Source organism: Lepisosteus oculatus, chromosome 1, assembly GCF_040954835.1.
Source record: "Lepisosteus oculatus isolate fLepOcu1 chromosome 1, fLepOcu1.hap2, whole genome shotgun sequence".
NCBI lineage: Eukaryota > Metazoa > Chordata > Actinopteri > Semionotiformes > Lepisosteidae > Lepisosteus > Lepisosteus oculatus.
This window is the reverse complement of record NC_090696.1, coordinates 23,729,743-23,740,579: the sequence shown is the minus strand read 5'-3', so window position 1 is coordinate 23,740,579 and position 10,837 is coordinate 23,729,743. Positions and strand designations below refer to the sequence as shown.

At 33.6% G+C, this 10,837-nt stretch overlaps 1 protein-coding gene across 3 annotated transcripts; it reads right to left on the bottom strand.

The window, feature by feature from the left end:
* Positions 1-540: 540 nt before the first annotated feature.
* Positions 541-9,154, bottom strand: gask1b (golgi associated kinase 1B). Of its 3 annotated transcripts, XM_015344535.2 has the most exons (5): positions 8,056-9,154; positions 6,124-6,338; positions 5,154-5,380; positions 3,347-3,390; positions 2,293-2,374 (listed from the first exon to the last, which is right to left on the bottom strand). In XM_015344535.2, the coding sequence occupies exons 1-4, from the start codon at positions 9,047-9,049 to the stop codon at positions 3,354-3,356; spliced, it is 1,473 nt and encodes a 490-aa protein (XP_015200021.2). In that variant the 5' UTR covers positions 9,050-9,154; the 3' UTR covers positions 2,293-2,374; positions 3,347-3,353. The 3 variants fall into 3 exon arrangements, with proteins under 3 accessions (XP_015200019.2, XP_015200020.2, XP_015200021.2); XM_015344533.2 differs by lacking the exon at positions 3,347-3,390 and having other exon boundaries at positions 541-2,374; XM_015344534.2 differs by lacking the exon at positions 3,347-3,390 and having other exon boundaries at positions 541-2,374; positions 6,268-6,338.
* Positions 9,155-10,837: the final 1,683 nt, after the last annotated feature.

Here is a 10,837-nt window from a genome sequence, read left to right as displayed (position 1 = left end):
TGTAACCAATTACAAATTGACCAGTGCACCCAGGGCTCCAAGCCTTCCACCTTCAGCTCTATAAACCCCGAGCTCTCATTCCCTTCAGTGCCTAGTTTTCTATACATCTGGAGTGCTGGACCTCACTTGCTGTTTTTTTCCTGAACCTAATGTCCTGTTTCTTATCTCAGGCCTGTTTATTTTTTTGTTCTTGGTTTCTCCTTGTTTTCTCCTAGTTATTCTTAGTTTCCTTTCCCCTGCTTTGTGTTATTTCTTTTGCCTTCACGGCTCCCGAATTCTGCCTTTTCTTGTACTGTCTTTGGATTTCGTCATCTGGTTTCTATTCGCACTCCTAGTCTGTTGGTTTCTGCACAAGGTCTACTTCCTTGCATGTTTGGCTGTTCAAACACGCCTTTACATCATTTCACTTTCTAGTCTAGTCATTGTCTCTTACAATAATAATTTAATAGATATGTATATAATATATTATTGCAGTATATAATAAAGTATAATATAGTATAATAAAGTATACACTAAAATGAAATAAAAGATACACTATAATGATAAAATTATTAAATTTTATTTGCAGATGCTATAAAAAGTTTATTAGGCAGTATACTGTATATCAAAACATAAACAGCGCGACATTAGACATAATGAAAAAAAGTTCGTCCCTTCACACCTTTGTTGTGTCTGGTCCCCTTGCCTGACCCTGTTTTCCACAGCCTTAACATCTATAAACATCAGTTCTAATAAAAACAGTATCTTGACTGGTTGCACTAGTTCATTAGCTGCACAGTGCTTCTGACTTGAGAAGACATTTTGAATAATCTAAGTCACTTTAAAGAGTAAAGAATATATTTAAATTGAAAAGATAATTCTAGTAAAGTAGTCTTTTTGTTAATTCTCTTGTGCTTAAAGAGTTTATGATTAAAGAGTGCATTGATTCATAATAATTGCAATAGGTTAATGAATGCAACAGGTGTAATAGATGCTGTGTTTAAATCAAAGCTGATTCACGTGTTAAAAATACATGTTTTTGGTGCTTATAAATTAATTTGCATAAAAAATAAGTTAGATATACTGTATACAGTAAGCTCTTGGCAGGTTTCTACTTAAATAAAGTCAATAATACAGCCCTGGCAGATCCCTGTGTCTACTGAAATGACCCCAAAAATGTGTGACTATGAGAAAAATATGGTCTCAGCACAGCTTTTCTGAAAAGAGGCCTTCCTTAAAAAAACATGCAGGGAAGATCAATAGACAACTCTATGTAAATACACATCTAAAGGGGTTAAAACAACAAATGGTCTTGCTCACTCTAATGACACATGGAAGGCTAAAAAAATCAGCAACCAACAGACTTATTTTCTAAGCTTGTAAGTTTGCATATTACAAATAGTTACACAAGTTGTTTAATAAAATACTTTTGTTGCCAAAATACTTAATCAAGTGGAATATTTTCTAAATTACCATTTCATAAAACATGCATTTTATTAAACAAAACAACAAATTGTGATCATAAAAAAATCTTATTGGAAACTTAGAAAACATATATTAGATAATACAGAAAAATCTTATTTTAGGAGACAGTATTCTCTCCAAGTAAACTTTGCTTAGTTGGATTCATTTGTAAAGAAAATAACATTCTATGCATATTTCAAGAGCTATGTTTGGATCTAATTTTTCATACTCTAAACATAGTTCTGTTTTCCAAACTTTTACTCTGCAAAATGACAAATAAAAAAGGCAACATCAATGAAAAATATTAAGTTTTAGTCAAAGTACAAAAGGCAGTAGTATTATAATAAATATAACATTTAAAAATCTTAATCAATAGTTGCAAGACTAAGTGGAAGATTCTCTTAATGAAAGGAATGAGTCATTCTAAACCACAAACATACTGTATGCTACCAAATGCAGGGAATAATATTTTGTGAAAGAAAGCTACATTCACACTGGATTATTCTGGCACATAACATTTCTTTTCTCTTTTGAAAAATGCTCATATTTTACAGCATGGAATGCATTCACTTTGGATACATTTAATGTTAATTGGCCTTGTAATTTACATTCTTTACATACCGTGTAGATGTCGACACCCAAATGCAATACTCTGTACAAACTTAATAATTGTCAGAATAATTATGGACAGCAATTCATTCCATGTGTCCACTTCAGATGTTCTCACTCATTCATAGGTGTGACTTTGATTCCATGTGCATTGGCATATGTTAGCAGGATCTTGACCCTTCTCTCAATCACGTCAATCAGCTTTTCAATCCCTCGGCGTCCTCCATGACTCTCCCAGTAAACTTTGTCAAGGAACAAGGACTGCAGGAGTTTCTCCCTCAGGCGCTGGCTTTTTAGGACAGTGATTGCAGATTCAGGAAGCCTTTAAGGGTTGACAAAATATGACAATATAATTTGTTTATGGAAATAAAAAAACATTATATATCTCTGCATATACTTTATTTTCATATTATAACAGTATATACAGTAGAGGTGTATTCCTGCCTTTTATACTGATTCCAAATAGATTTAATCTAAATAAAATCACTTTACAATGTAAAATACACTGATATCTACTTCTGTAGTACTTCAAACCTTTTCAACACAAATGAGCTAATAGAGAAATATATGAAAACATGATTATTAGTACTGTATCTGCCTTGAGTGAAAAGGCAAATTAAACTTTCATGAGCAAATCAGCTACGTTAAGTGAAGCTGGACTACCAGGAAGAACTGCTGCAAAGAAACCATTGTTAAGAGTGCAGAATAAGAGGAAGAGACTGGCCTGGGCCAAAAAACACAGAAACTGGAACTTTGAGGCCAGCTCCACGCAACCTCCTCTGAACAGTTGATGTTGAAACATCTGTATTTCTGTTGCACTGAGCTCAGCATGTATTTCAGGGGCAGTTAGTCACTAGTTTCGCAGTCTTGTGACTCTAATGAACGTATTCTCTGATTCTGAGGTCACCCTTGTCCTGCATGACCCTTTTCCGTCTTCATGAGTGCCAGTTTCTTCATATCTTTTGATAGTCTTGGCCACAGCAGTAGCTGACACTTGCAAAGTTCTTGCAATTTGTCTTAAAGATTGACCTTCATTTCTTAAAGTAATTATAGACTGTCTTTTTTCCTTGCCTTCTGAGCAAATTTTGCCATGTTCATTCAGGAATTACAAAATGTTTCCCATGCTCCCTATATTTATAGTAATCGTCGACCTTCACCTGTTTACCAATAATTAGTGACAAAAGGTCAATGAGGTAACATGCTAGTTAACTGTGAGAACATCTAACAAAGACAATTTTAAACTTTTTTTAGTGTTCTAACACCATTTTATACACATTTCTGACTTTTAACTAACCTGGGTATCAGACTGAAATGTGCTTGCTTTGGGTGTTCATTTTACTGAAAATGAAAAATTAACATTTTCAATGCAGTTCACTTAAGATTATAAGTACATAATGTAATTAAATATTAAGTGTTTATAGACAAGGTTATACAGTTGAAAGCACAGATAAGCATGAAAAACCCGGTTTCAAGCAGGTACCAACTTCTGACTGGTACTGTATGTTACCAGCATTAAAGAAGATTGTATAGCAATCTGTATTGGAATAAACATATAAAAATATCCAAACTTGTTTAATGTTTTTGACAATTATGATGCATTTTATATAATTTATTTTTTATAACCATATATAATAATTTTTAAGCATATTTATACATTTTTTTAAGAATTAAACTGCAATTGCAAAGTCTGCAATTTGCAATTCAAAACATTTTTTCTCTTATTGATTCAAGTGTGCTTTCGCCTACATGCAGTGCTATCAACTTCCAGTGCTCTCTCATAACAAACTCATTAACTTTGTCTAGTAATATGAATGTTTCTATGCGTAAATGAGTCTGTCATTTTCAAGTATAAAAGCATTACCTTAAATTTCTCACTGACTTTTCTTTACATGAGAAATCTGAAATTTTCAAGTGTTTCTTTCAAATGCCCATGTACTGTATATTAAACCATTATTTCATATGTAAGTGCTACAATTGTAAATTGGCCCAATTTTAATTGCAGTGAAATTGTTTTTTTTCTTCTAGAATTTTATTTTTTTGATCACATTAAAATAGAATGTTGAGTCACAACTGATGAATTAATGAATCTTAATGGTGTTGGTCTGAAAAATATTGATATTTAATGATCTCCTAACATTACATGATGTGTGCAAAAGAATCTTGATTTCAGTGAAACAGGCTATCCTGTATCATTTCTTCTCCTTAGACGGTGTCAGATATGGGCCTTCTCACTTACTTTATATAAAGGCATACAATGCATGCAGGTTCATGCACCTGGTATGATGATAATGTAATTGATCTGACATAAGATTATTTATTCCCAGGCATGCACAACAGGGCTACTGTTGAATCAAGAGGTTTACATGGTAACAGGAGGCATTTACAGCATACATCAAGAGCAAACCTCACCAATAGTATTTAAAAATATATTAAGTAAAGAGAAGATTTTGTGGAATTTCATAGGATTGTGACTGAATAAAATGTATGCCTTATTCAAAGAACAATTTCTTACTTGACCAGTTTTAATAATAATAATAATAATAATAATAATAAACTTTATTTTATATAGTGCCATTAAAGGTGGCTTCTCAAAGCGCTTTACAGGATGACAATAACAATAAATAGGAAGACTACAACAATAAATAAGAAGAATTCACAAGATAAGACACATTTACAATTACAACAATACAACAGTAACAATAGAGGAGACCGTGGAAGGTGGTACTAAGAAGAGCAGAGGGGTGAAGAATGGAACCAGTTAAGTAAAGGCTTTTCTGAAGAAGAAGGTTTTGAGTCTGGATTTGAAGGAGTTTAGAGAAGGTGACTCTCTGATATCCTTGGGAAGTAATCCTTCAGTTTTATATGAAGTACAATAATTCAACCAGCACACAGCAGCTTCAATCAGTGTTGTAATATGTTCTATAAAAAATAATAACTACTGCAACTACTAACGCATAGTGAGTCCTATTAAAATATAACAATAATAATAATTGGTTCTGTGTGTTTCTCACAAGCACCTACCACTGTTTAGATGTTGTTTATTTGTGGAGATTGCCCATACTGTACATTTAAAGTATTTGAACATTTAAATCCATACTCACTCCTTTATTCCTTCTAGGAGTTTAAAATTCAGATTGCCTTCATCTCTGTCAAAATATCCTTTGTTATCAACAAAAACCAAATGCCTTGGGTCATTTCTTCTGTGAATGATATGCATCAGATCGATGTTATCTTGATCAGCACACTCCAGGTACAGTCCATTTTGAAAACAAGTATCTTCCTTGCGGGGTTTGAATCCACAACAATTCCTGTCAAGTCGATTGTATACCTACAGTAGAAGTTATATAAAAAAGATATCCAAAAGCTCAAACTTTTGAAAGAGTTAACATTTTTGGAGCAGCACAAAATTGCCTTTACCTAAAGATGCTACAGTTCGGTTGAACCAATTCAATTTTTGCAACCACTTTAAAATACATTTTTTTGTGTTTTCAAAATTACTTTGCATTGTAGTTCCTTTTTTTGTTAGTTTTCCTTTTTCCTTCTAATTTGTTAGTTTGCTAAAATGGCAGAATGATTTTCCTATGTTATCCTCATTCCATTATAATTAAACTTCAATAAAATTGCTCTCATTCACTCTTAGCCCTTCTCAAAATATGATACAGCAAATAAGATAAAAAATGAAGCTTGTACTCTTAGCTATAGAGAGACAAAAATATGCCCAAATATCAATATGTTCATAAAGAAAGGGATCATTAATAGAACTAAAAATCCATTGAAAAGCTGTCATTGTTTAACAGCAGCTGAAGAAAGTATTCTAGAAATACATAGCCTTTTATATAAAATTGTTAAATAAGGCATTATCTCAGAATCATCTGACATGCATTTTAATTCTCATATTAACACAAGTGAAAAGGTCACATTACTCTGACTTCTCCAAAACCAACTGTGAATGACCACTTTGTTTCATACGTTTTATGACATGTGAGTTGAATAATAAATCAATTACAGAATACACAGAGATATAATGTGAGCATAAAATCTCTACACAGTACACATTTAATGTTAATGCACCTGCAGCAAGAAATCAAAGAGAGCCAGCTTGCTCCATTCATAATGATGGATACTGGAGCACCTCCACTCTGCCTTGGGTACGATCCCACGTTGCCAACATTTCTGTTTAAGTGAGTGTTGGTAAGATCCCCAGGTTAGTCTCACCGTGGACTGAATCTCATTGTCTGCAGGAGAGAGTGTGGAGTCCCACAGTACCACTGGGTAGGGTTGACTGTCTATAATATAACAGCATTGGTTGTTAAGCATTCCTTTTTCCATGTTAACAAACTGCAGAATTATTTGAACACAAAGACGAGTAATAAGAAATAGAAATCTTGATGTATCAGTATATCTCTCTATAAAAGCACTCCAACCTGACACACAAAATATACTGTACCTAGCATAAAAAAATCGATGTCATTTGTGGAGATTAATCATTTGTGAGAGAAAAGCACCTGCTGGAAAACAGCCAGACAGAAGTCACTGAGAGTGGCCCAGACATGCAAAATGATATTGTTTTAAAAGTAAATTAAATACAATTGGTATAATTAAATATAAGTATTTCTTTTCTGAACAACAGACCAGTTAATCTGGATATCAAAGTGCAATAGCCTGGAGAGGAATAGCTGGTTTCTAAAAAATTCAATCGTAGTGATTGATGGCATCCTGACTGCAGAGTGCTACATTGATTAAGTCCTGGTTCTCAGCTTGCTGCCTTTCCTGTGACATCATGATCCTGACATGATAGCATTCCAACTGGACAAAGCATGTCCTCATGCTATTAATGTAACAACAGCATTCTTGTGAGATGAGAATGTGACTGTTATGCCATGGATGTGGCATGAAGGACTCAAAAACCAACAAACACATGCTTTTCCAGCCCCTACAAGAGGAATAGAAAAAAGGTCCTACAAGGCAGTACAGTATCAGCAAACTAGTATAAAGCAAGCATCACAAATGTACTGTACAGCTTTAATTCTCTCCAAAGGTGGCCATACCCAGTTCTACAGTAGCCTATTATTTTCAAGGCACAACCTCTTTTAATCAGAACTAATGAATCCCAGAATGAATTTACCTACATCATGTTGAATAAAATGTCAGTCACCTGTTGCAAAAAAAGATATAGACATTTTCCAGATAGGTTTGTGACATATTTGAAGTAATATGTTTCTTATGGTCCTTAGTACAGTATACAGTATGTCTCATACAAAAATCAATGTATTTATTGCAAAAAAAAAATGTTTTATTACTTTTCATGTGCTAGAACACCATCTATGCTAAGCTAGACTGGATTCCTGAGAATAAGTGAAATCTAGAAAACATTATTAAAAAAAATATTTCCAACTGACATACCGCTTTTGTGCAGTAGGTAATTCTTCATAACATACAGTACATGTTTGTACAAGGTTTTAACTATTCTGCAGTACTGGAGATGACAGGTAAAATTCAAGTCAATTACCAATCGTTGAAATGTTTTAGATCTGTTCTTACTTTATATATTAATATATACATTTATAATGTGAAAGAATTAAATGCTACTTCATATTTTAAAATATCATAAAACGATATAAAATATCAGTTTATAACAGTATAAAACATATTTTATTGAAACAAAACCTCAAACTTTGTATTTGTTGAAAAGCATTCAGAAATCAAATTGTATTATTATTATCATCAACTACGGGAGGGGTCATAAACGTTAACAACACACACCACAAAGTTGAAAAGAATAATGAGTAATGACTTGTTAACAGTCGTTAATTCAGTTATTGGCATGTGGTACTGACAAGAATAAAAGCCTACATTGTTCATTTCTTTTCTTACTGATAGGAACCGGTAAGATAAAGGTTTTCACAATATGCGTTCTGCCCCAAATCGTTGCAATTCAATTTAGAAAAGCATTCAATAGCCAGAAGCTCATGCAACATACAGTATTTGGCTTCAGCATCTTACCTTGAAACAACCTAAACCTCCTGCATACAGCCGGCAAACTTCTATTGAACCCCAGAATCCTATCCAAATGAAAAGCAAACACTTCACTCATGTCCACTGGTCTCTTGATCAAGCCGCAGCGTCCTTGGCATTTTGAAGTATTATTCTTATCTTCACCTGAGAATTTACCGGGAGTATCTGTCGACGTTTCAAACAACAGTAAGCGCTGTTGGCTGCCTGACGATATGTCTTTAATTTTCGATACATAGCTATCTGCTAAGAAGCGGAGAGCGTCAATGTCTTCTTTACTAAACCATGGTGGGGCACTTTCGCTGTATATCCTTAAAGAACCATAACGAGCATCTATCGGTTGTCTTTGGCCTTCATGTGGAATTGTATCCTTGAATACGTGGGGATAAGATTGTCTTTGTTTTTCATGTCCAGTTCTCGTGTTATTTGACAGGCGAGTTCCTTCACTTTGGATAATACTTCTAATATAATTTAATCCATCAATGAGTGCATGGCTATTTGTAATTGAGTACTTTCTCCTGGTTTTTGGTCTTATAGTACTTCTAATAACTGCTGGTTTTCCACGCTTCGATTTAAGTGTTATGTAAACCACATTAGGTTTCCGAGAAGCTGTATTATCTTCTGATATGTCTTCAATGCGCACACGGGTGGAGGCGGCCCGGGACATACCAGATTTTTGTATATAGTTTCCTCTGCTTCTTCTGTGCTGCTTATCAGATAGCTCAGGCAAGTTTCGTCCTACTCGAGAAACAAGAAAAAACACGTACATGAAACATGTACTAGCAATAAGAAAATTCCTTTTGGATTTTGAATATCTACTGATAATCTTCAATACTTTCCGAAAACAGCAACTGGACCACTGAACAATGAAGTTTTTTACTTCGCCTAAACAAATGAGGAAAGTCCCCATTATCATCCAACATGATGGACTGAGCACAATTTCTTTATACTCTGCTGAGGGTGGTGCAAAACCTAAGAATCTCATTTCTAGCGTGCATCATGGGTGTGATTTGTTAAAAGATCAGCGTATGAGCTTATAGTATGGCCACTCCTGGCACCGAAGTATCCAGTCGTGAGTTTTTAAATGCCTGCTATACATGGAACCCAGTTTTGCTGGTGACCTGGAATGAATTGAGACAGCTGTGAAAACTTTTATCACCGCCAAGATAACGATTTGAAAATATGCGGAATAAAATAAAAAAAACGTTATTACCAGATATTAACTGTAATATGCATTAAAGTTAAAGACAACGATAAACATCACTATTTGTGTAAATAGGATGTCTACGCAGTAAAATGTTTTTACTTTAGAAGATAGTTTTCCTTCGATGTATGGAACGTGTTAACTTATTGGAGTTAGAGATTCTTAGAGATTTAAAAGCTTAAATTACAATAAAACGTGCTACGTAAATGTTTTCATTTTTTTTTCAATGGAATGTAGCACTGGTAAAGTCTTGTTAATGCGAAAAGGAATCTTAAGTTTTAAATAAGAAAAGTTAAGTTTAGGGTGCGTTTTAGGTAGTCTCAAATATCTTAATATTAAGAGTCAATACACCCTTGTTTAAGTATTCCTAAACGTGTAGAATGGTAGAATAAGCAACAGAAGAAGACAAATAATATATGAATATATTAATGCTATCTTATGTTAAACATGAAGTAATTTTTACATTATTATTTTACCTTTAAATATAACTTTCTCTGGCTTAATTTACATTTCTCATTTCTGCGACCTCTAGTGTTAACATTTAACAATGGCGTGAGCTCCTTGTCTATTTTTTGTTTTATGAGCTCCTTGTCTAAGGTGCTCAATTCAAATAAGCAATGAAAAATAAATACGTCACAGTCCGGGTCCTCGTAAAAACAGTACCTGTTTTTGCTCCGATTGAGTATAGGTTAATAATAATAATAATAATAATAATAATAATAATAATATTTAACCAAAACTCAGTTTTAACTAAGCATGTATGAACTTTGAGTTTCTCTAAGTAGTAGTTTGTCCAAGTAAAATAGTTATTTCATAATTATACATGTAATTACCAGCAAATACTCATATTTAAATTGAAAACTGCTACTTTTGCGGTAAAAAAATACAAAGATCTAAATAATCTTGAAAATGCCGTGGTAATTTAAATAACCAAGGGCTAGTTGTGATTGATTTGGGAATTGCAGTCAACAGGGAAGTGTGAAATCTTCTGGTCCATGTCAATAGTACTAGCAACTCATATTCCTCCACAGCCCATTTCTAACCAGGCCCACCCATACTGAGCTTCATGGGTCTAATGAGATAAGGCTATTATGCTGTTATCCTGACACCATATTGCAGAAAATGTTGGTCACTACAATACAAAAAAAGATATTACTGCTCAGCAAACAGTCCAGAGCACCGAAAGACATTCCAGGCCTACGGTATGGTATGCAAGTTTATCATTTCCAACACTAGATAGTCTGCAATACACACATTCTTAATATATCTTTTATCTGTGATAGATTATTATGCTTAATAAAATCTATATTCCCACCACAGCTGTTTATAGATAGAATTCTTATTGGTATTTATGGCATGTTTTTGCACAGTTTACACAGCCAGAAAAAAACAGTTTGTTCGGGTCTCTGCAAGAGATATCTCCAACAGAGACCCATTTACTTTGAGTATTAACTATATTATGAGGTAAGGTTAATTTAAACCAAAAGCTTAAATTAAAATAAAAATAATTCTAGGAAACATTTTAATTTTCAAATGAGCTAGAAACCCTAGTCTAGAAAACACAAACAA

Coding starts and splice junctions, on each gene's coding strand:
- gask1b (XM_015344533.2), bottom strand. CDS start 9,049: ATGAGATTCTTAGGTTTTGCACCACCCTCAGCAGAGTATAAAGAAATT. Junction 5,381..6,123: donor TCTTTGATTTCTTGCTGCAG/GTGCATTAACAT, acceptor CTTCTACTGTAG/GTATACAATCGACTTGACAG. Junction 2,375..5,153: donor CTCCTAGAAGGAATAAAGGA/GTGAGTATGGAT, acceptor CAACCCTTAAAG/GCTTCCTGAATCTGCAATCA.